The following is a 25,601-nucleotide window of genomic DNA, read 5'->3' on the forward strand; positions in this document are numbered from 1 at the left end:
TTTTTCCAGGTCTGCAGCTGGCTGCCTAGAACCAAATGACAATATATATATGGGGTCATCTCAGCAACCAACTTGATGAACTGTAAATATTTACAGTCCAGTTCTGCCTTTGGATAGATCTGTGCAACTTCCATTGAAATCCAAGGGAATTCTGTATTTACCAATGAAGGCAGAATCGGGACCCTTAAGGGCCAAGTCTTGCAGTTTTTACTCAATCAAGAACTTCTGTAGAGTTTTGCCTGCATCAGTAAAATAGTACTGTCCTGACAACAGGTTTAATTGCATCTGGCTTTGCTTAGCCTTGACTCTTTTCAGCATTTTTTCCCCCTATCAGTCATAAATATGACTTTAAACATTAAACAGAGGAAACAGTTATTTCTCCCATTTTTTTCTGCTTGGACTTCTTGATGATTCCAAATTTCCGCTATACAATTAACACGTTGGCTTCAGTTGCAACTTTTTTATTTTCAACCATAAGTTTTGTTCATTCTTATTTAGCTCAGATGCAAAGGTTCAAAATTATATAGATTACAATGTATTTGTAGAGATGTAGGACAATTGATCCCTTGGTAAACAAGCAGGACACATTTATTTTATTTTATATATGTATTAATATTTTTACTTGCCATTAGTGGTCACAATGTACTAGGCACTGCCTGCTCACCTCGGTAAATATAGTCCCTACTCCAAAGAGCTTAAAGTCAAAGAATTTCCCACTTTCTTTTTTTTTTTTTTTTAAAGATCTCCAGCTGAAAGATGTGTATTTGTAATTATTTTAGTGTACTACATGCATGAACTCACTGATAACTTGTATTGCTCATAGAGGTTGGACTTTCCTCTGGTTGCTATCTCCTGTGTAAAATAAAACCAGTGGTTGTGATTCTGTCATTTTTGGAAAGTCTGAAGCTGTAGAGGAGCTGCCAGACTTACCCTAGTTCTTCCGTTGAGTCTTCCACATTCTAGTGTGTATGCTAAATAAACTACAGGTGTATCACAAAATTCACATAGCTTGTCATGCATCATGTTTGCTCTTAACAAAAAGGAGATAGCGAGAGGGAGAGATGAAAAATCCAGTCTATTTCACAAACTGTGTGACAGTGTCTATCAATGCAGAGTGAGATTTCAATTCAAAGCAGCAGCCACAGGCCCAATTTGTGAAATTCTTACATTGCTGTACCAACAGTCCCATTGACTTCCAGTAAGTGCCCCCAATGTGAGAATATTACGATTGTTTAGGGTCAGATTACTCTACCCTTACTCATTATTGAGTTGTACCTTCCTACTCAGCATGAAAAAAGTTAGTATAACAGGGCCATATATGATAAGTCCCTGACAATGATGGTGGGTTTTAAGGAACTGGAACTATGGTTGTTTCTTACTAAGATGCCTTTTCGGGGGAACTGTTAAATGGGTAGTTTGCTAACTAGTTAATATGTGAGTGGTCAGGTGGCTTTGAAAACAATTTCTAATGTGATCAAGCCTTTCACTACAGTTCTGCTCACCAAAGCAAAGAGGGCATATGACCAGGAGTAATGGGATGAAATAAAAAAATGTGAGGAATGTTAGAGAAAACTTCCTGTCAGTGAAATTTAAGCTTGGGGCATACAGAGCGATTTGGTAGAAGCCCCATCCATGAAGATATTTTAAAAGTAGACTGGAGAAAATACCATGAAGAGCATTCCAGGGGATCTCATATATCTTCCTTCCATTTCTAATTCCTAGGATAAGTGGGTTCTGCTGACTACTTTCCATTACAGAACTGAATAGTCCTTCAGAAAATCCTTGGCACCTACAAATGAAAACCTTGCAAGTTTCTTGTATTTCAGACAGGGTAGAGTGCAAGTTAGTCTGTGTTTTGTAGCATGATTTCTACTCCATGCATCTGAAGAAGTGAGGTTTTTGCCCACAAAAGCTTATGCCCAAATAAATCTGTTAGTCTTTAAGGTGCCACCGGACTCCTTGTTGTTTCTGTGGATACAGACTAACACGGCTACCACTCTGATACACGATTTCTGCTGTAATTCGCTGTACCTTTGGAGGTTTCTTCCGGGGTAAAGTTCACCATATGTTTAGAGCATCTTCCTACAAACTATCTTGTCCCTTGAACTGCCTAGGCTGCCATCAGGGGTGTGGATCTGATAGGTAAAGGATTATAAAGCTAAACCAGGCTACTCAGACAGGTGACTAATAATGATAAAGTTTACATTTGCCCTTGTCTTCCTATGGCACTACAGATCAGCAACTGCTTCTGCTGTGAATTGCACAGATGCCTCTCCCTTACTATAACATAACATCCTTCCCCGCTGTGATTAAAACAGATGTTGCCATGTGGTATATGCTTTTTCCCTTTGACAGGCTTTTACACAAGTAGCAGATTTAATTGCTGCTGTCCTTTGAATTGAGAGGAAAATTCAACACTGATGGGGTTGTTTGTGGCTCTCTGATATTGGTGGATGCTGTAGCTGAGAAAATGATTATTTATTGTTTGTATTCTGGTAGCACTTAAGGCCTTAATTGGGATTGGGGTCCCATTGTGATAGGCATTGATACATAGATAAAAGAGGATTCCTTCCGTGAACAGGTGCCAGCATTGTCCTTTCCCTATAACTAATGGTAATGCCACTATTAAAATATTTTATTCACCTTGCAACCCTCTTTTAGCCTGTTTCATTGTGAACTTTAAAAAAGCCTCCACTTTCCTATGAGGCCTAGTCTTTGACTCTTTGCTTCTGCCAGGGTTAGTTGTTCTTGAAAAAAACTAGCCTTTCCTAACCAGGAAAATCACAGCTGACATAGAATTTGTGAAGAAATGGAACACATGCTTGCTGTGTCACTTTGATCCGCTAACTTGCCCAGCCAAGGATGTGATGGCAGAGCTTTGTAGATTTGGCTCTGAAAAAACCAATTGAACTAAAAATCTATCTTTCTTTCAAGCTAGTTGTGGCTTCTAGGCAGGTAGCTGTCATGCAGTGCCATCCTGAAGAGTTGGATAAAAAAGGCTGTTATTGGGATACCCCATGATGAATTTTGGGGAGAGAAGCCTTCAGAATATGAAGGTAAACATATAGATGATGGCAATCTCCCCAGCAGAGGTTTTGCATGTGTGCTGGAAGCTTTCCTTTGGGTTTAGTGTAATTAGTAGAAGAGGGTGCCATTAGCAGTGTTTGAACCCACAGAACTGTACCACATGACGCAAAGGAACACCTCTGTTAGGCGTCAGAAGCAGACTGCTAGTCTCGATGTGGACTTGCTAAAGAAGAATGCAACACACATATTTTACAAATATTACATAGTCACAAAAGGTCTCTCTCCCCTTTGGTCAAATTCATGAAACTTTCAGACTCTTTCCAGCCTGCAATTCCATTGTTTGTTGTTGTAAATCATTCGAAAGACTGGACCTTCACATAGACTGCTTTCTTTCAGTGGGCCCTGCTTTCCTTTTCAGTCAGAGGTCTGGAGCCTCAGCGGCCTCTAATCGTGATGGCAATAGACCTGGTTATTCTAGGCTTTGCTTCAGAATCCCACTTTTCATCCATCTGTATTGTCCCCCCATTGAGTCTCCATGGACTCTACTCCTGGAGTTTTTGAATGTTCATGATACTGAAATTTAAACACCTACAGCTCTTAATTTATTAAAACAAATGACTATTAATTCAGAACTAAACATTGCAGTGTACATATATCACTTGAACATCTCTGTTATTAAAGTGGAAAAATCCATTAGTGTTCCTGCCTTTCTACACACCAAAACATAACATTTTGCAGGATACATCAAAATTGTGGGGAGAAAAATTGTTTTGAATGTTACTGTGCTGCTGCCTGGGGAATCTTGATGATTTACATCAACTGAAGATCATCCCCTTTGTGTTTAGCATAGGTTGATTTTTACAAAGAGTTAAACTACAGTGCATCTTGCAAGCTGATATGTGGGTTAAAAAGTTAGGACGCTGATATGTAATCTGTACTTATGAGTACATGACTGCTATTCTTATAAATGTCATCACTTTCTCAGTACTATCTGGTAATATCTGAGTCATGAGGTGCTGACAAAATCCACTGTACTTAATGTGAAACTTGAGGCATTTTGCTCATTCCAAAGATATTAGCAATAGCCAGCTCAGCATTTAGCTGATAAATAACTTTAACATATGCACATAAGTTTGTTCCTCTGTGTCTTTTTTTTTCCTTAACATCTTTGTGGTAATGCATCACAGTTTAAATCATGACAATACTCCTTTTTTTCTGGACAGTATTTATTGGGCAATAATAAATGCAACTATATTATTGAGTCAATGAATTGTGCTGGAAAAGTGATAATCATGATCTGACCCATGCAATGAAAGAGAGAACTTTCTCCAGTAATTTTCACTTGAGGATGGATCTCCTGACTACAAAATCAAAACTTAAACAATTTATCACCATATTAAGAAACAAATCCTCTTGCTTAGAGCTGTGCACTAAAATATTATCTAACTGTATGCATTGTTCCCCTCTTATCTGCAGCCATGCAACAGGATATGAGAGTGACAACCACACTGGTCCTATGTTATACAGCTGTGGGGCCCAATATAGAATACACACCCATGGAGTCTTTAGAGGAATACAAGTAAGTATATTAGGACATTCTACACAGGGAAGAAGAATTTCTGTTTTTATAGGGTTTCTGTTACTTATTGATTTGATGGGTATTCATAATTCCATTGCTAACTTTAGGTTTCCCTGTGTCATTAAGAAATCCCTGAGATAAGTTGACTTCCAATTTCACTGAAGAACAAAATAAGATCACCATGTTGGAGTATGAAAAAATCATGTATTTTTCCTTCTAAAACACATCTTTGGAGCTGCATTATTCACTAACTTTAGGATGGCCAAATATTAGAGGCCTCTCATCTGACTTGAAAGTTAGGTATTTAGTAACTTTGGCCACATAAATTTTTCTGTAGTTATAGTAGATTAGACCTGGCATTGTATATAAAGTTGAGCAAAAATGAGGTGTCAGATGAAGTTCTGAATGTGTGGATTTGTGAAATTGTAACAATTTGAATGCCATTCCCTGAAGACAGAAGTACACTAAGTGATCACATTCCTAATGGCTAAATCACCAGTTAAACACTTGAAAGGGGCCATAAAATCCAGTAGGGTTGATTCCCATCCATTTCTAACTGGTTATAGAATTAATACTAATGGATCCCATGCTGTATATTATGCTTGAGGTGCCTTGACTTAAGGCACAATAAATGCATATGTTCTGTAAACTGAATAGACCGGTCACAAAGCTTTTAAAGAAATTTAAAATGTATTCTGTCTTTTCTGCACTGTTTCGGTGTTGTTCATGTATCAACGGGACGATCTTTAGATTATATTAATAGTACTTGGTCCGTTTTTTATAGTTTAAAAATTCATCACTTAGTGACACAGCTCTTAGACAAAAGTTAAATGATTAAACTTTACATGCAGTGAACAGAACTGAGAAGTTAACACTCAGTTATTCCAGAAGAAAGTCTATCTTGGTTGGAACACTGTGGCAGTACCATTGTATAGTCAAGGTTGCAATCTACAGCAGTATCTAATAGTAACATTTTTTCTTACATTTGACTTCCTTGGACCTTACTTAATTTTACAAGCTAGAAGTTAAGCTATAAAAACATTACTCTGGGTCAGGTCCTGATCTCTGTTACACTGTTGTAATTCTGAAGCTAGTCCATTGATGTTAAAGGGGGTTACTCCACATCTATGCTGTTGGTAATTAGTATGGAATTTGGCCCATTTATTGTAAGATATAAATATTAGAGGAAATTTAGCATGTAGCATTTACCTTCACATATTTGTAATGCTGTACATGGAAAAGGTGAAGGAACACTGTTATACATTATAATAGACTACAAAAATGGTCATTTTTAATATGGTAGGTACATCCGAGGATCATATTCATGTTGAAGTTTATTTGAGTGTTTCTACTGATTACATGGGAGCAGGTATGTGACTATATGTGCTCACATTAGCTATGCACACTGCTGTTTCTGCCATTGTAGGATGTTCGGCGAGTGCCAGGAGTCGCTCCAACTATTGTCCGATCAGCTAGTGAGACGAATGAAAAACGTCCCTTCATGTGTGCGTACCCTGGCTGTAACAAACGATACTTTAAGCTGTCCCATTTACAGATGCACAGCAGAAAGCACACCGGTAAGTGCCTGCATTGTCTAAGCAAGATGCCATATAAAGGGGGTGGTTTTAAAATCAAGATCGGGCAGAAGAGGCAACCCATAACTCCGTGTACAGAGGAGAGCTGTATGATGATGATTGCGTGTCTGTGTCCTCGCCTGGACCATTGAGAGATATTAAGGTTTGTCTGTTCCTTTAAAGATACCATACTCAGTAACTTGCCACATTAACTCTAGTTAACATTCACTTTAAATCCAACACAGCACTGGACTGGTTTAGATTACAAGTAAAAGAAGTTTATTCACAAAAGGAGCTAGGATATTATTAAGTGAGTTCCAGTATAAAGGATAGAGTTAGAAATGGCTAAAAGCAAATAAAAATGAAATATGCTTTCTAGAGGCTAAGACTTAACACAACAAGCTACAGTTCTTGTCCAAGGTAGTTTCCTTACCCCTCTACCTTCCAGCAAGATGGCTGACTACCCATCTGATCACAATTTCTGATAGAGTCCAAGGTGCTCAGTTCCTAGGTGAAAGATAACTTGGGGTTCTTTGCCCGTCTCTTATATAGTCCAGTGAACCTTTGAAATAGATTCTTCTGAAGGTTTCCCCCCAAAGTGAAGTTCATTCAAGTTGTGAGGAAGGAGACATGGAGTCGAGCGGTGAAGGAAATTCCATGTTGGTTTCTTTCCCCACTGGTATTTGCTAAAATGCAAATTAATCTGTTTCCTGCAATTTCCTCCCCCTGCTATGATGCTCAGTAGTTAATACTTCCCCTTGCTGGCTTGATGAATCTGTTTACTTTCTATGTAGATTGCATTCCAATTGTCTCTTAATGTACTTTGGAAATATCTTCAAGGTGGCAGAATCACAGTCCTTTGTCTAGGGTAGGGTAACTTCAGCACTGCCTGGCAGACACACTTTGATAACATAATTTCCAATAAGTTTTTAACTTTGAATTTGTCCTCTGTACATACATTACATAAACATATTAATGATCAGTATGTTGTTAGCTTCCTACTGACACCTTACATGACACCTTTTAGTTACAAGTTATGACCTTAGTGAGTTGAGGTACACTGGAATGGTCAGGCCATCTGAAACTTATTAAGAGGTATCTCTGAGCCTCTTGTCCTTTTGTGTTGGGATGCTCTTAGGATCACAACTGTGCTAAAAGATACAAATTTTCCTGTTACTGCTCTGCCACATCAGCAATTGCTGTCATTATCATAGGGATGAACTAGACTGTCGAGAGGTGGTCCATTGTAAACAGTCATATGGTCTATCATACACTATCTCTGTTAAAATGTGGCTCACACTATAAAAGAGAGATTGCAAACCCCAGGCCTGTGGAATACTTTGAATACTATGGTAATGTTAATTGTGCACAGCAATTGTAAAGATGTTAAGGATAATCAGTGCAATGCGTTTTTAATTTAATAATGCACAGGACTGCACAACACATGGAATACTCAGCTGGACATCTTCAGTGTTGCTCAGACTACAAATTCAAGATACTTTAGATTGCAACTGCAATTTAGGCTTCACAGCTCAAGCTGTACACAAACAGTTCTCTAGTCTCCATAAACAGTTTTAAAATACAGTTTTGTAGGCACTTGGGAGCCTCTAACAGCTGCTTATGCCAGTATTTTGCTTGAAAATGTCTAAACAGTTTTGAGTTGTCCTCACAATCACTCCTGTTTCCTTCATCGCTAAACTTATTTGCTCCAGATCTTGATTTTCCATAATTTGAAAATTGTTAATTATTCAGCTCTTCTTTTATTACACATAGATGCTTGGTTTATATCATATTATTTCTGGATGCCTCACAAAGGTTACTCCTGAATCTTTTTTTTCTTTAACTGCAAGAGATGTATTGCATTATACCACATGCTATTTAGTGCCTGCTCTATAATATTTGGAGACAAAAATGTTCCAGGAAGCTGTAGATGCTGGGACTGTAGCTGGCTATCCTCTCCAGAGGGAGTTATCTGACTGCCTTTGAAGGGCATAAATACCCTTATTCCTCCAGAGTGAGTTGTAGAGGTGCCAGAGAGAGGAGATAAATGCTCACAATAAATGCTTCATTGCATTCCATGCTTCACAAACCCAGAGGGGCTTTTCCCCCAGAATGATCTCTCTCTTTCAGATGTGGCCCTAAATCTGTACATCCCTGAACTTTGAGATATTTTAAATTCAAATCTAGATATAGTTTTGAATTTTGCAAATGTCTCTTAGCTTTATAAAAGGGCAGGTCCATCCCCCGCACCCCCACCCCAGATGTGAACAGATCCATATTCAGTGGTATCTAATATTCAGATGTGAACTTTGTGGAGAGGCCCATTTCTAGTCTCTTTGTATCTTTGTCTTTCCCCTGTTTCCCAGCATGGAGGTTGTGCAGCCATTTTGTGGAAAGCTTTGGAAACCAATCTATCTTTAATGGAGGAGTTATCCTTTTGGAATCACTGCTGTGGAGTGTCTCTTTTCCTGGTGGTGGTGCTTACTGAGTGATAGCTTCTTTACTACTCCTTGCCTTCCACACCCCACTTGCTTTTTTTAGGTGCAAGGCATTGTCTTAGAGAAATCTATAAGGGACCATCATCAGGCCAGTCTGAATATAATGGAGCTGCCAGCTAGGGACCACCTGGTAAAGTAAAGCCACAGCGCTTTAAACTGTTTCTTAATCTGAGACTAAACAGGCAGCTGAGCAACACCTGAGCATTGTAAACTTAGGGTTCAGTGCTAAATATGCCAGTTAGACTGAGTGGAGTCAGACAACTAGAAAGGGAATAGCAGTAGAATGTCTAGCATGGTGTTCTGCACTCACAAAAAGAGGGATATTCCTCCTCTTCTTCCACTAACACCTACACCTTTGTGTAGACAGTACTATCGATAGTTGCAGGAAAGCTGGAGAGCTTCCAGGGGCCAGCTACTATAGAGGCTACTTTTGGCTGTGTAACCCACACACCTCCTGGGTGTAGTGCTCTTTCCCATCTAGTGGCACCGAGACTAGAGAGAGATTAAGGAGTCTGTTCTACAGCCTTAGCTAAAGGCCACATGGCTTTTAGCTCGTGCAGTAGAGGCTCATGCACTAAGCTCCAGAGGCCCCAGATTTGATCCTGCCTGCCAATGACTGGGTCCGTCAGTTCTACAAGTCTTGGAGAGCCTCCAGGGGCCAGTTGCTATAGAGGTTACTTTTGACTGTATCAGGCCTGTCCTTCTGTAACCAATATACAATTGTACTATTCCTGGTGTAATGGGGTATTAGAATACACACATGCAGTTAGAAGCCCTTCCACCTTTCTTAATATAGTAATAGATCAGGTTTTGCAATAATGGACACTTGATTTGAAACAGGATGAAATATTAATATGTAAACTTAAACTATCTGTTAGTGCTGTTACAAAATAATTTTGGCCCTTGATGTATTTCTTCCCATCACCTACTAGATATTTATATGACTGACTCATTAGTTCCTCTACTTATGCCCTTTTCTTTCAGATAATGTTACCAACTGCTATACTGCAAAATCAAGCAGAGCTCTGAAACAAAATATTGGAATCTCTAATCAGTTTTTACTAATGTTTCAACAAAGATATTGTAGAAAATACATTGACATTTTGTAACCTCGAAGATTGCTTATCCACTGTTAACAATGCCATTATTGAAACACATATAACCATAAAAGCGCACTTGTTATCTGGAATATTCCACTGTAGTAGATTGAGCTCCTAAAGAAATGCAAAAATAAATGTAAATTGAAAACAATAATGCAAATAATGTGGTGAGTAGGTTTCAGGGATTGCTTTGTGAAACTGATTATACATAAATACGTGTGTGTGTGTGTGTGTGTGTGTGTGTGTGTGTGTGTGTAAAATATTATTTTATACACGCGCGCGCGCACACACACACACACACACACACCCCTTCATGAACTTGATCTATGGCAGAAACATCATAATTCTTTCCGGATTTTGTCTGGTAATATTCCAATTCCTGGTAAAGTTATGAATTCACTAGTCATCTTATACAGAAAATAACTTTTTGGACCTTCTGTCTCTAAAAACTACCGTTCATTTAAAAAAAGAGAGTGAGAAAGCAGTAATTGTCAATAATTGTGCTTTTTAAGGAATTTGTAATATAGAGGGTAAGTGTGTGTGGTGGTGATTCTGTCTAATAGCTGCCCTCAGTGACGCCTGAGCGCCTGCAATTAGTGGAGCTGATCCTTTTAGTTCAAGTGTTAGGGGTTCAGTTTATGGTGTTGAAAGTCCAAGGTTGTGTTTGAAAGAGTATAGCCATGGTGTGACTGGTTTCCACTGGGGTGCCACTTATAACTGGGGTACCACTCAGCCCTCCTGACCCACCAGCCTGGGCTCTCTTTCACACTGTAGTGCTGTGATAAGTTTCCAAGCTTGCTTTTTCACCAGCATACACACAGTATAGGGACGCACCCAGCTGCAGCTTCACACAGATGCTGAGATTAGCTCTGCCTGGGATGGCTCAGCTAAGGCACCTCCTAGTTGTTAAAGCCCCCCCTCCCCGACTGTAAACCCAAATTATACTGTCTTGTGCTGCACAGAGAACTGTACAGTGTAAACTCATAAAATTCGCCCCCTCCCTCAATGTGGAGAGAGAGATGTGCAACAACTTTCTGCCCCAAGTTATAATTTCCACTCCCTGGTTTTAGACCAGTGGTTTTCAAACTGCGGGTTGCGACCTAGAATGTAAGACACTGGTTTGCAGCAGCTCTGGTCAGCGCTGCTGACCGAGCCATTAAAAGTCCCGTTGGCGGTGCTGCCCGGCTAAGGCAGGCTAGTCCCTAACTGTTCTGACACCACGCTGCGCCCCAGAAGTGGCCAGCAGCAGGACTGGCTCCTAGGTGGAGGGGCCACAGAGCTCTGTGTGCTGTGCCCACCCCAAGCACCGGCTCTGCCAGCCAATGGGATCTGGGGGCTGGGGCTGTGCCTGCAGGTGAGAGCCTCTTTCACACCTCTGCCTAGGAGCCAGACCTGCTGCTGGCCACTTCTGGGGCGCAGCACGGTCTGTGGTGCCAGGAGAGGCAGGAAGCCTGCCTTAGCACCCCTGCTGCACTGCTGACTGGGAGCCGCTCGAGGTAAGCCCGTGCCCCAGTCCCCTGACCCAACCCTGAGCCCCCCCCCTGCAATCCGGAGTCCTTCCTGCACCCCAAACCCCTCATCCCCAGTAGCACTCCAGAGCCTGCACCCCCCCAGCCCAGATCCCTGACCCCCTCCAACACCCCAACCCTCTGCCCCAGCCCTGAGCCCCTCCCATACCCCAAACCCCTCATCCCTAGCTCCATCGGGTCACGAGGATCAACAATTTTCTTCAACTGTGTCACCAGAAAAAAAGTTTGAAACCCACTGTTTTAGACAAAACAAAAACAAGTTTATTAACTACAAAAGATGGATTTTAAGTGATTATAAGTGATAGCAAACAGATCAAAGCAGATTACTTTAATAAATAAACAAAACCGCAAACTGAGCTTAACATACTAGACACGTAAGATACAAATTAACAAGTTCTCACTGTGAGTGATAAACAGGCTGGGAGATTCTTAAGGCACAAGTTGCCTTGGCTTTCCCAGGTTTTCATACATAAGCTAAAAATCCCTCTAGTCTGAGATCATCACTTCCCACAGTCCAGTACTTGCTCCTCAGGCATTTCCAGGTGTGGTGTTGTAGGGAGAGTGAGGACCCATCATGATGTCACTGTCCCCCTTTATATCTTCTTCCCACTTGCTGGAAAGCTCTTTTGCTGTAGCCTGGGTCAAACAGTTCCCATTGTGTCTTGCTCTCTCTGAGAGTTTTCCATGGTACACAGTTCTTGCAGTAATCTTTGTGCTTGTGTGAATTTCCTCAAGAAGCCATTAACATTGTTTGGCCTTTTTAGTGTTGTACCTGAAAGGCTGCTTGTGGGTGTTTTCAACCTCATAACACGTTTCTGTAACACATACATAGCAAACTTCATAACTTCACATATGACGATAGCTCATACAATCCAACGAGATATTACTGTCTAGCACATCAAGACTTTTAGAATGATACCACACAAGGCATACTTTGTACAAAACATATCCTAATTACATGACAATGGTGAATACTGGAGTGCCATGGTGTCACACATGGGTTTGCTACACCTTAAATTTTATAGTACTAGATAAGTATAGGTGATGTATTTCACAATGACTCTATCTTATTGATTATACACTGCCACCAAAACCCACTCAGAATGGAGTGTATCATCTTGACATCCCTTCTGTGTCTCCTTCCTTTATCTAGTTACTTATATGACCTTCCTCACCACAGTATCTAGGCACCTTTCAATCATTAATGGATTTTATCCTCCTAAATCATTGAGAGGTAGAGAAATATTATCCCTGTCCTACAAATGGGGAACTAAGGGTAAGATTAAATGACTTGTTTAAGCTCACACATGAGGTCTGTGGTTGAGCGGGGAATCAAACCCATGTCTGAGTCCCAGGCCAATGCCCTAGACTGTCTTTTTGTCTATTAATATTCCTTGAAGGCAGACCTTGTAAGATTCATTCTCACGGGACAATGTGCAGCATAGATGGTTTTTCTTTTATCACCATCCCCCTGCGTCAATCTGGCTTGTGCAAAAAAAATTTTAAAAAATGTGTAAACGTTATCTTTAAAGCTTACCTTCAAAAGAAAAATATGTAAAAAAAAGTTTACTGAAACATGTTAGAATGGTATAAACACTTTTGCATTGACATTGAACTGCATCCACACAAGCGGGTTGCACCAGTTTAACAGAATCAGTATAAAAATTCATTTAATTAGATTGGCACAAAACTGGGAATAGACCTGCCTCAGATTCTTTCTCTGTAAAACTTGCTGTCTCTGAGTGGAAGGCAAAACTTCAGCTACTCAATGTTTTAGTCTTAGCACTAGCCCACGTCCCCATTCCAGAACTCCTCCACCAAAAGTCTACTCGAATGAAAGTATTATGGTCAATATTGTGCACTTATAGGAAAGTGGGTCTAAATTCTGCTCTTGCATATATTTGGGTAAATCTGGAGTAACTGCATTGGTTTCAAAGAAGTTGCCTTACATTTACAATGGTGTAATTTGGCCCATTTTGAATAAGTACACTGACATATATTTAAGACTCCAAGGAAAAAAAAAAGCACAATCCAGAACCATGCCAGCTCAGATTTGTCTTATGTTTGCAGTGCTTTAAACCTAAAGTTAAAGTGCAATTTGAGTTTTTAATTGTAAAAGAAGAAATGGTTTCATAGTGAACTCTCTTTCTGCTCCCCCATGTCTAAAGCTTTATCTTGCATTATGGTCAGCCTTTATGTTCTTGTTAGTACTGAAGTGGAAATGATAGCGAAAAACTGAGCAAGGAAAGGGCAAAGGGCAGGTGCAGTTTGATCTTCAGCTCCTTTCTGTTTTGTTTTTGTCATATAGGAAATATTGTTTGAGTGTTCCTCAAACCTGGAAGCTTTAGCTCTAACCTGGGATGCCCCCAATGAGCCCTGGGAAAGAAGAAATCACAAACAAGCTTTTTGCTAAGCAGTTTAGAGCAGTGTTTCTCAAACTGGGGTCTGTGGATGCCCGGGGGTCCATGAGGGCACTCCAGGGGTCTGCTGGCCATGCTGATCAACTCCTTCCCCTCCCTCTCTTAACTCCTCCTGCACACCAGGGAACAGCTGTTCAGCAATGTGTAGGAGGTGCTGGGAGGGAGGGGGAGAAGCGGGAAGAGGTGGGGCAGAGGTAGGGCCTTCACGGAAGGGGAGGAGTGGGGGCAGGCCTCAGGCTGAATGAGGGACTTAGGGGGTCTGTGAAAATTTTTAAATCAAAATAGAGGTCCTTGGGTAAAGTTTGAGAACCACTGGTTTAGAGAATCCACTGAGTGTTAGTGTTGAACACCCAGTACACTTTTACTAATCGGATGCTTGTTCTGATGCTTATTCAAGTCAATATGTATCTCCACTGACTTCAGTGGGCATTTAATTAGGCTCCTGCTGAAGCCCAAGAAGAATGGAAGAGAGAGAAATTCTGGATCCTCTCCAAATCTCACTCCCCTTCCTTTTACACTCAATTTCAACACACTGTTTTGTGTCAGTTTGCTGGATTGGCTGACCCCCATGTGTGCTTTGGTTGACATTTTCCTTATTCTAATCAAAAATAGTTTTTAATTAATTTTTTAAAAATGGCTTTAATCTACAAACTGGCTTCTAATGGTTAAATTGCATAACAATTGTGTCCAAACAAATCTGAATGCAAATGAGCAACTCTGGCTCCAGCAGAAGAAGGTTGCTGATAAGGTAGTCTGAAAAAGGCATTAGAGTTCTCAGGCGAGTAGATCATTTTGTAAAACAAAAATAAAGGTCCTTTTGTTTTCAAAGTAGATGCCTTCAAGCCTGTTACACTGTTCTATTCAAATGTCTAATTAAAAATCTTCTGCATTTATATTGCAATTAGGAGACAATCATCCTGTCACTGCATTCTGTTCCACTGACATTCAGTCTCTTAAATCTGTCAAATGGCTGAATCTCTTGAAAGTAAGTGGTTTCCTAGAAGTAGGCATTTCTGCGGAAGTTCTTGTGGTCAAAGTATAAGGAACCATTTTAAACACTTGTGGCAAATATAATAATTTACATAAATAAATTAAACTGAACAGATATGGAATAGCTTATGCCTAGGTTTAAGAGTAGTAAACTCCTTTGGGTACCTGCCACAGGAAGTTATAAAGGTTTTTATACAGATGTTAAATGTGGTGAAAATTCTGATCTTTGCTACACCACTGTAAATCTTCATTAATATAAACAAATATCAGAGTGGTAGCTATGTTAGTCTGTACCTACAAAAACAACGAGGATTCCGGTGGTACCTTAAAAGCTAACAGATTTATTTGGGCATAAGCTTTCATGGGTAAAAACCCACTTCTTCAGATGCATGAAAGCTTATGCCCAAATAAATCTGTTAACCTTGAAGGTGCCACCGGACTCCTCATTGTTAATATAAACAAAGTTACACATTTGCAAAAATTTTGCTGAGATCAGAATGTGACTCCTCCTAGAATGAGTCACATTTATGTTTTAAGCCCAAATCATAAGTTCATAATACAAAAATGATAGGAAAGTATTAACTCTGTAATTTTTAAAAAGAGTAAGGATAAGCTACAAAGATAAATATTTTCAAGTAGAAATTGCTATGTCCCCGTAAATCATAGACCATTTCTAACTGTCCTAACACTGTAATTGCAATAAAATGTCTTCTTTAAAGGGGTCAATTCACTTTCGTAGATCACATGCAACATAAACATAATATCTTAGCATATGCCTCCTCTGTGCCTCAGAATATACAGCACTCATTCTAGATTCAAATGTGGCTAACAGAAACCTATTTCTCTGCTATTATTATGAACTAACATCACAAATACTGAATCTAGAAATTCAGGTGTTTGGGAACTTCATACATTTTTAAAAAATCTACCTCACTTCATTTCAAACTCCTTATTTCTTTAATGCCTTCATTTTGGGTCTTTGTTGTACACTTCATCCTTCCAAAGCAGAAAAAAACAAGTTCCATGCAGTTTACTGTGTGTAGAACTTTCATATGAAGTATTTAAAAACCAGTGTCGTCCTGCTCTGCATACACATTAAATGGCTCCATTCTGGCATTGTAAAAGGGCCTTATAGTGGGTGTAAATATAATGTATGTATTTTGTACCCTTCTAGCATGCCAGAGTGGTGTAAAAAGGCCTTAGTGTAAATGAGAATCAGGCCTTAAAAATCCTATGTCAGTAAGATTAAGTTAGCCCTTCTGTGCTGGTCACAATTTTAACTCACCCCACTATTACACAGTGTGCTGTATTCCAATTGGTTTCCACTCTCCTCTCCTGAAATAGCTGCATTTCTATATTGTTTGTATGCTTAGATGCATTGTCAAGCTCTTTGTGATGAAAGGTGCTGTATGAATGTGAGACATTTATTATTTATTTTATTTTTAAGGCCAGCATATCACCGTTGGTCCCAGGCAGGCTGAGTTCTAGGGTTCTGAATAGAGATGCACAAAACACATAGAAAAAGTTGAGATAATTTTTGTATGAGGCTCTCAAGGATTTCATAGACTTGGGTGAGGGAGGTGTTTGCATGTGAAATACTGCTTTTCATGGTGCTTAAGGGAAGTGAAGGAATAGACATTTTGGAGGAGAAATGTGCTTTATTCCAGGATTGAATGTTGCCAATTTTTACACACTTACACCAGATAAAAATTTGCCAATCTTTAATGTTTTGGGTTTAATTTTTTCCCCTTCAAATACAGTTTACAGCAATTTGTAAATCTTTCACTTTGTGTTAATTACTTCCTTGTGAAAATTGTAAAAGGGGTTGGAATATGGTCTTCAGGGGGAAAAGACACATTGCTGTTTTTATTGTCAAATAATAGAATAATGTCAAATATTGGAATAAATGTTCATGCAACTTGGGTTCAGTTTTTGTAATTTTAATCTATTTTTACCCCTTTTTAGAACAAACTGATTCAAGATCAAATTTAACTAAGGTAAATGAATTGTGCTAGATCCTCAGCTGGTGTAAAACTGCATAGCTCCATTGACTTCAAGCTATATTAATTTGAATCAGCTGAGAATCTGGCCCATTAACTTTAAAAAATATGTGAGAAGAAGCCCTAGCCTTTTAGAATAGCACATTTTATAAATGAAGAGACTCATTAAACATGAAGCTGACATGTTTTCGAATTCAGCAATACCTTTCTAATGAAATCTTTGTCCTATTAAGGTGAGAAACCGTACCAATGCGACTTTAAGGACTGTGAGCGAAGGTTCTCTCGTTCAGACCAACTCAAACGACACCAAAGACGACACACAGGTTTGTTGGCTGTAGCTCTCTCCTCTCTAACATTTGTCTTAGCAAGAAGATTCATCCTTAGTTGGACTCCAGGGTGATGATTTTTACTAGCATTTCAGAATCACAAATTTATGCCTCAATAATTGAGCTTTTGGATTCTGCAAACTTGTAACAAAACTCTCAGAATGAAACATTCTGCTCTCTGGAGTGACGTGCATGGGGTGGGAAATATTATCTCTCTTGAACAAGGAATGATTAAACGAAATAAAACCATCTCCTAGTAATCTGACAAAAGTAATAATTTAAAAACAATTAATGCAGTTAATACTGCAGTGATGCTTATGATTTAAATATGTAAGGGAAAAACCTGCACTCACCCATGTGTGAGGCTCAAAAGACAATGGAACTACCATGTGTTTGCTGTGCAGAAAGGAGGAGCACATGATGAAGTGTACACCACACCCACTGCATTCTACAGAGCACTGCTTTGCATCCGGATCCCAATCCCACACTTAGGCATGTGCTTAACTGTGAACATGTGCTTAAATCCTATTGACTTTAAGCATGTCACTACACTGGCCAAAAACTCTGCACAGGAAGCACTCCTTTGCTACAGGGTGGAGAATGTTGTAGCAATTATGAATGGCTCCGTGGCCTGACTCTGGATTGCAGAATATTACAAGGTTCCTTATACAAAGTCTGTTTGTTCAGTTTTTATCCTAAGGAAGACAGTTTGGCCCTTAAGAGGTAATAGGAGAAATATGATGGACTTCAGCTGTGTGAAACTTTCTATAATGAAACCTGAAATGAGAGGAATCTTTCATAAAAACTAGCAGTTCATGTAAACTTGCTTTGGGTCTTGCAAACCTTTAATCAGAATGCTCAGTAGTGGCTCTTTTAGGGTGAGGAGGGATGTTTTTGAGATTGTTATATGGCTTCACTTAATTTTTTCCCCTACTATATATACATTTTTGACAATCCCATGGTAGGTTTTCTGAGTTAAACAAATCCTTAAGAACCCATGTACGATATACATTGTTTAATAAAACTTGTCAGGTGGATTTTTTTCAATCTGGTTTTACCAAATTGAATCCAAGTACATAAAGCTTGAGGTGGAATGCCAGAGGTACCAAACCACAGGAACCAACAAATTAATAACTTTGCAGAGCTTTTCTTGATCATGACTTTTCATATTTTGAATCCTATGATTAGTGCTTGCTTACACTGGCTGCAGCTGGGACGCTTTATACCTGAAAGTGTTAACTGGTCTGTAGGCGAAAGATAGGGTTATGAAAGGGTAAGTTGTGCAGAAGCCTGATTAATGATCTTTGAGACCTGTAGGCGGGCAGCTGGGGAGGAGTAGTTACAGGAACTATTTTAAAAAATTCAAGTATTTTGATAATTCAGAAATAATTGATCTCCCTGATCCTTCCCAAAAGTTGTTGGAATACAGGAATAGATTTGTTTTATCTGTTTAGGTGTGAAACCCTTCCAGTGTAAAACCTGTCAGAGAAAGTTCTCCAGATCTGATCATCTGAAGACTCATACCAGGACTCATACAGGTAAAACAAGTGCGTAAACTTTTCTTCACATTTATATTTCATTATTTATTTTAACTAAATAAATTTTACTGTGATTTAAATGTTTAGCAGGAGTCTTTAAACCTGGGCTACATTTTTCAGAAGTGCCCAAGTGACTTAGGAGCCTAAGTCCCATTGACTTTCAGTGTGACTTGGCTCCTAAATGCCCAAATCACTTTTCAAAATAGAACGTAGGCTCTGTGTTACTTAGGTGCTTTGGAAAATGTTACTCTTGGGTACTTCATACTTTTAGGACATATCAGTTCGGCATAATGTATTTTGTCAGCTTTTGTGAAATGGCTTTAGTGATCTCAGTCCACAAACATCCACTGTGCATAAACTATCATCCCCACAACTGCCCACAAAGAGGCCATTTAGTGCCAGCCTCAGCAGAGGGGCTGTGGAGTTAAAGGATCTTCTAATCTCTACTCATGGCCCCTCTAGGTCAGGGCTGAGGCCTAATGTAAGGTATCTTGGGGAAGCTGGCATCACTGTAATCTCTCCTGAGGATAAAGACAGCAGCTTTCACCAACACTAAAGAGCCACGTGCACAAAACTTAAAATAAAAACATGCCAAAATGTCCAAGGAACATTTCAGGAAACATAACAATGAAATTACAATAGATCCTTTTCATAGCATTTTAACTTGAACCTCATGTTCTGGGAATAATTTTAGAATTATATTTGCACCGTTCTTAGCTGAACAATTTGATCTACTAACTTATTATATGAAAATCAGGATATCTTGCCAATAAACAACTGCCTTTCTAGAGTTCAATATTATTAGATACCTTAGTGCTATTCATAATGGTCTCAAGCTTTGAAATATGCCTCCACACTGCGAGACAAGGACTTGTAGAAAGTCCTACTCTCCCAACTAAGATAAGGACTTTTTCTCTTCCCTTCCCTCCCACAAAATTTTCATATTTAAGATTTAAAAAAATAATTTACAAAAATCAGAACTATTCGCCTGTAGAATACTGGCACTTTCCAGGCTGCATCCAAAAGAAGGCTTAAGACAATGTGCTGTGTCTTTCGTTGTCTACACTTTTATTGTCTGCAAATGGTAAAGGGCACAGTTTTAACCCCTGGTATATGCCCGCTGATACAGTGTGAACTTGGCCTGAAATTGGGTGCATCTTCTCTAGGAAAAAAGGTGTATTCATAGTTAACATGACTTAAAATGAAGTAAATTCCTAGTGAAGACAAGGCAGTGTGTCGTTTTCACACAAATTAGTAGATTGCATTAAAGGCCATGGGGGAGTGTGTAGGTTTTACCTCAAACTGTCAACATATGAAAACTACGAACTGCCTATTTTCACTAGGATTTTACCTCATGTTAGCTAACTCAAGTTAAGAAAACGCCTTTTTTTCCCCTAGTGAAGACAAGGCCACAAGCTCTGTTCTGTGCCAGAGAGGACTAAGTCACATGACTCAAGCAAGTACTAGAGCCTGTGGCCCTACCATCGTATAACCACAATGTGAGCTGGACCTGTGTCTTCACTGCCAAAATAGGAGGGTTTTTACAGCAAGATAGATAACTCAAGATGTCTCCCCAGGGATCTATATCAGCAGAGCTACGGTGCACAGGTAGTTTATTCCTTCCATGTAGCTAGCTGAGGTCAGTACTATAGCACCCTACTTGGAGTTGACCTTGACTAGCTACATCAAGGCAGAAATTACAGTGCCTTGTCTCTCCAGGCATTTTATGGTGAGGTGGCTAAATTGAGTTAGCCATCTGACTCTAAAAAGCACAATTGTTTTGGCAGGGAAGACAGCCTGTAATATCTGCACAGGTGAATGAGGAAGCACCACCTTACTTCCTGTATTTCCCCACATGACTGCTAGTCCTCCTCTTGAGCAGACAGGCAGGAGTGGGCAGAGCTTTGACTGTCTCCCCAGGGTGCAGGATAGTGCAGCTGATCCAGCATTGAAAGGGAAAATAATCTGCATCCAGTATAGGGCTGAAGCAATGGGAGAAGCAGATTTGTTTCTGAGGCAGCACAATTACATGCTGCTTTTATGCAGGGTTTGTGGCAAAGCTACAATCTAGCCCATAATGATTAATTCACATCAATGAGGATGATTTGGCCAGTGCTGCTGAGAACTGATGGAGTGACTCTCACTTATATAAGTTTATGATTTTATTAGTAATTCTGACAAGTTCATCTCTGTTTAAACCATTTGATACCTTTTTGTAATAATCAGAGGTTGTCAAAGTATTTGTTAAGCTAATTAGACTTCAGAACCCCTTTATGTATATATTTCACTGCTTTTTTGAGGAAAAAAACCAAAAAACAAAACCACAAACCTACACAAACAAAACTGCACCTCAATCCAAATTTCCCTGAGTGTGAATCTGGAAGTTTTGAAATGATCTGCACAAAAAGTGAGCCATGGAGGCAGGTGGGGTAGTGGTAGTTAGGAAAGCTCATGCCAACCCCAGAATATATTGAATTGGAGAATGCTGAACCTCTAGCCAGCCAAGCACAGATGACTTCAGGCTCCAGAAACAGACCTGTACGTACTTAGAAAGACAAATAAACAAATAGGAAATCCAAGTTTATACTACTAATGATACAAATCTAGAAGAATAAAATTTCCATTTCTGTTCTGACCTATGCCCTGCTCTGAGCTGCTGAGGACATTCCTCCAGCACTCCTGCGCTGTCAGAAATGTGACTTGCTACTGCATTTGCATGCTGTGGTACATTGAAGAATTACTAAAAGTGCAGAAAGGATATTTTTCTATGTGGTGTCTGTTTGGTTTTTTGATTATTGATTTACTTAGGGGAGTGCTAGGAAAATATGGAGTATTCTGGGCCTCCAATAATTTCCCATTCTTTCTTCTCAGTGGGCTATGTGAAGTCTGCTTGGCTTGGAGAGCAGTGAGGAGCTTTTTGAACCTGTTCGCTAAGCATGAGGCTAAGCTCCATAGACCTGTTCTTACCCAGCTCATTAGGTTTTCACTGAGATGGCTTGATAGAGCCTATTGAAGTCACTGGAAATGACTGATGGCTTGACAGAGCCTATTGAAGTCACTGGAAATGAGTGACTTCCATGGGCATTGGATCAGGCTTTAAAGAATAACCACTGGTGTGCCAGGCCCATGTGCTTCCTTCAGGAATGTGCTGTTGCAAATGTTCAGCTTAATCTTAAAAGGGCATCTTTAAAATGTGGGTCGAGTGAGAAATGCCCTCATTTAGGGCCTGGTCTTGCAAAGCACTGAGCACTGAAGTGAATGGGAGTTGAGGGCATTCAGTACCTTATAGATCTGGGCCCATAGTTAGTTTCCTATTGAAAGGAGTTATAAAGAAACAGAATAAATGGTAAATGTTTCGATCCATCTCTATGCCAGTTAAACAATGGGGTGTTTTTGTTAACAGGTGAAAAACCATTCAGCTGTAGATGGCCCAGCTGTCAAAAAAAATTTGCCAGATCCGATGAATTAGTCCGTCATCACAACATGCACCAGAGGAACATGACTAAACTTCAGTTGGCCCTTTAGACAATTCAAACAAATGAATAAACCAGATGGGACAATATGAACTACTGCAAACTTTTCCATCATCCTTGACCACCTCTTTAGGAAAGCTACGGCTGTCTTCGCTACCAAGTTGAGACAAGTTAACTAAACCGTAGGATTCTGTTCAGTTTTGTCATCCATTTGGACTTTAAAAAAAAAATCTCAGTCAATGTTAAGTGGGTTTTTTTGTAACGTTGTTATGGAATTACAAAGACTGTTATAGTTCAAATATTACTATGAACTATAGTTACTTTTGATGGGTTTTCCTCTAAAAAGCTTTCAATTTTTATTTCTACTTGAACTTTTCCAGGTGCAAATTCATTGTACCTCATTCAGTCAAACCATGCGTAGGGCATGTGTGCATGTCTGCTAAGGTAAGCTCTGTGCTTACTGCATATGTGCATATGATTAAGTTTCCAATTTCTAATACAACCACACACTCCAAAAAAACACACCTGAGACATTTCTGGTAAGCTTTGTACTTCTACTGCCTAAAGGCAATTTTTAAAAATGTAAGGTCTGATTTGAATTTCAAAAATCAACTTTAACCCCCCCACACAGTTTCTAGAGCTGCTAAAGTTAGATGAAGCAGTACCACTTTGTGCAGAAAATGAGAATCTTACAATTACGTTAACTTGCTTTTAACATTATAGCATTGATCCCCCCCAAACTGTATTTTCTCTGTTTAAATCTTTTGTTTTGTACTGGTTTAAATTTATTCCATCATGAGATGCACAGATCTTCTTCTTACCCCAAGCAGATTCCAGTCATTGTAGACATTTGGGATTTGTTTACAATGTAAACCACACTGGTTATGTGGTTAGCAAGCTGTATAAACTTAAAACTGAACTTAAATGGGGCTGGTCCAGGATCTCCATTAACAGATTACTCCTAAGATAAGTAACTTAAAAAGACTCTTCGTCAAGTATATGTGAAAAGAGACATTAGTGTGAGGAAATATATTGTTTCAGGGTTTTGGGAGGAGGGGTTTATTATTTCCTATTAATTGCTTGAAATTGTGTGTGTGTGTGTGTGTGTGTGTGTATATATCTGATAATGTATTGCTCTTAGACAATTAAAATTAGAATGTGTATAAATATTAGATGCATCACTGTTCTGATGTTGTTGCTGTTACAAATTATCAATAACACTAAGAATGTAACCTGCATTTTTCACCAAGCTTTCAATTAAAGCCCCTTCAAAGAGAAAAAAAATGAGTCCAACAGCTGTCTTGTTTCATGGCTGGTATTAGATTTCACATGCCATGTCCAATAGTTTCCATTTTTTGTATATAAAGGTACCACCAGCATTGATGACCACTAGTTAACCTGTCCAGGTCTTGACCACAATTTATCCATCTCACTGGGGAATTGTACTGGAAACAGAAAACAGTATCAGGTTTCATATGTTATAAAACAGTTGCTTCAATCTTTATTTTTTTTCTTCTTACAATAGTTTGTCTTTTAGTGGGTTAGACCAACACAATATGAGTGAAAACACTACAGCTTAGTAAAAAATCTTTGAAACAGAAAATATTGCCTTCTATAGAATCACATGTAGTAGTTTGCATGCATACCTTTTTAGCTTAGGAGGTCATAGGCTGGATACCAAGTAAGACTTAAATTACAACTGTGGTGCACTAAATCAGTTGAGCAGGTTGAAAAAAAACACTCATTTTTTCTAGAAGGTGGAGTGTGAAAATGAGGACAAAAATAATGGTTACTTTGTCATCTGGTATGATTTTTATTTTGTAAATAAATACAACCTGATTTGGTGCCATCAGGCTCAGATTTTGACCTTGTAAAATTATTGTATCCTACTTCCCTTTACATTAACTATTTTTTAATCTTTCCAAGATTTTTTTTCTCTCTTTAATGCAACACAATGGCACTCTAGCTATGTTAGGTTAAGCTTTTGGCAGCTGCATCCTCAAGAAAACTTAAGTTAATTTTTTAAGTTTTCTTTTTCACGTGGATATTGCATCATTGTTCAGGGCTGCCTGGGGGGGGCAAGTGGGGCAATTTGCCCCAGGCCTTGGACCCCACAGGGGCCCTGTGAGCCCTGGCCTGGCGGCGGTTCGGGTCTTCGGCCGACATTTCGGAGGCAGGGGGACCTTCAGTAGCTCCAGGACTTCGGCAGCACTGAAGGGCCCACTGCTGCCAAAATGCTCCAAAAGACCTGGACCGCTGCCAGGTGAGTACAAGTGCCATAGCTCCCCCACGTTGCCCCAGGCCCCCTGAATCCTCTGGGCGGCCCTGTCATAGTTAATTACTGTTAAGGTACTGTGACTAGTTTATATCAGTCAGTTTTTATCTTTTGCTGCTAAAAGACCACATCTCTCTGGAGAAACCCATAACATGTGTGGCAAACATCAAATATTTGGAGCGAATGGTGGGTGTAAAACTATGCGGTATTAAATAAATAAAACAGCCCCGCCTTGTCCTTTGGCAACATTAAGCATTAGAAAGAATGTTCTTTGATTTACCCAATAGTGTTCTCTGAGTACAAAACAGGTTGTTTTTCAGTCTGCACCCAAAAGAGAGATCTGCCAGATGTGTTTATGCTATAAACAAAACAAAAAATCCAACCTCAAGTTATGCCTGCATTAGTCAAACATAAATAAAACTATATCCCTGAAATGTAACCAAAACTACAGTACAACATGGCCCAGACTTTCAGTGTCCAGAAAAGAGGTGTGTCCACAGCTTCCCTCCTGTAGTGAATTGCAGGGAAAATAATAATAGAAGGATACATAACTGCATAAGCAAAAAATGAAGGCTGGGTTGATGGGGGGCTGAATATCTGTTCCTTTGTGTTTTGACTGTAGCCACTTTTTCTATGAAAGTGCCCCTTGGTACAGTAACCTATGACGTTCACCATATCCGCAACATTCAGACTGCAATGAGAATAGTGTTTAAATTTCGCACTGTTTTTTATTTCTAGTCTTCTTACAGTCTTTGTCAAAAGAGGACTTTTATGTCCTTTCCTCTTATTGCATTCTTGTTCTAAAGATTATGTCAGATTATTTTACTGAGGTGCTTTACTAATTGAATTGTACAAATGTAGTCCACAAACACGGCTACTTAAAGCATGCAGTGCTACCTCCTGAGCCACACAGAAACTGTTCAATGGTAAATGTCTGCAGGTCAGCCCTCTATAGGAAAGATGGGCAGCAGGGAGGCTGTAGTCTATATTTTAGGCATGTAATACGTGGCCTGAGGTCTCTGGAAAACTTGTCAGTGCAACAATTAATTGAGAAAATCTTGTATGCGTCTGCCTTGTGTTCTTAAACTGAAAACACTGAGTTGTATTATTTTGACCATTTTCTATGAATTTTACTGTACTTAGTTTAGCATTCCTGCTATGTAGCTTCAGTAACTCCTGGAAGAAAAAGTAGCCATCCACCATATAGTAGCGTGTTACTTACATAAGGTATGCAGTGTTGTTGTAGCCATGTTGGTCCCAGGATATTGGAGA

The 25,601-nt window shown here is 39.5% G+C and overlaps 1 protein-coding gene across 5 annotated transcripts in view; it reads left to right on the forward strand.

Annotated features, from left to right (window-relative positions):
- The window catches only part of WT1 (WT1 transcription factor), a 47,473-nt gene extending 24,162 nt beyond the window's left edge, over nt 1-23,311 (forward strand). For 2 of the 5 annotated variants that reach the window (XM_050955132.1, XM_050955134.1), the window contains 5 exons: nt 4,504-4,606; nt 6,033-6,183; nt 16,951-17,040; nt 18,498-18,590; nt 21,985-23,311. In XM_050955132.1, coding sequence (XP_050811089.1) covers nt 4,504-4,606; nt 6,033-6,183; nt 16,951-17,040; nt 18,498-18,590; nt 21,985-22,106 — 559 coding nt within the window. In that variant the 3' untranslated portion in view covers nt 22,107-23,311. The remainder of the gene's footprint in view (nt 1-4,503; nt 4,607-6,032; nt 6,184-16,950; nt 17,041-18,497; nt 18,591-21,984) is intronic. The other 3 variants (XM_050955133.1, XM_050955136.1, XM_050955135.1) reach the window with 3 other exon arrangements.
- The last annotated feature ends 2,290 nt before the right edge of the window (nt 23,312-25,601 follow it).

Source organism: Gopherus flavomarginatus, chromosome 5, assembly GCF_025201925.1.
Source record: "Gopherus flavomarginatus isolate rGopFla2 chromosome 5, rGopFla2.mat.asm, whole genome shotgun sequence".
NCBI lineage: Eukaryota > Metazoa > Chordata > Testudines > Testudinidae > Gopherus > Gopherus flavomarginatus.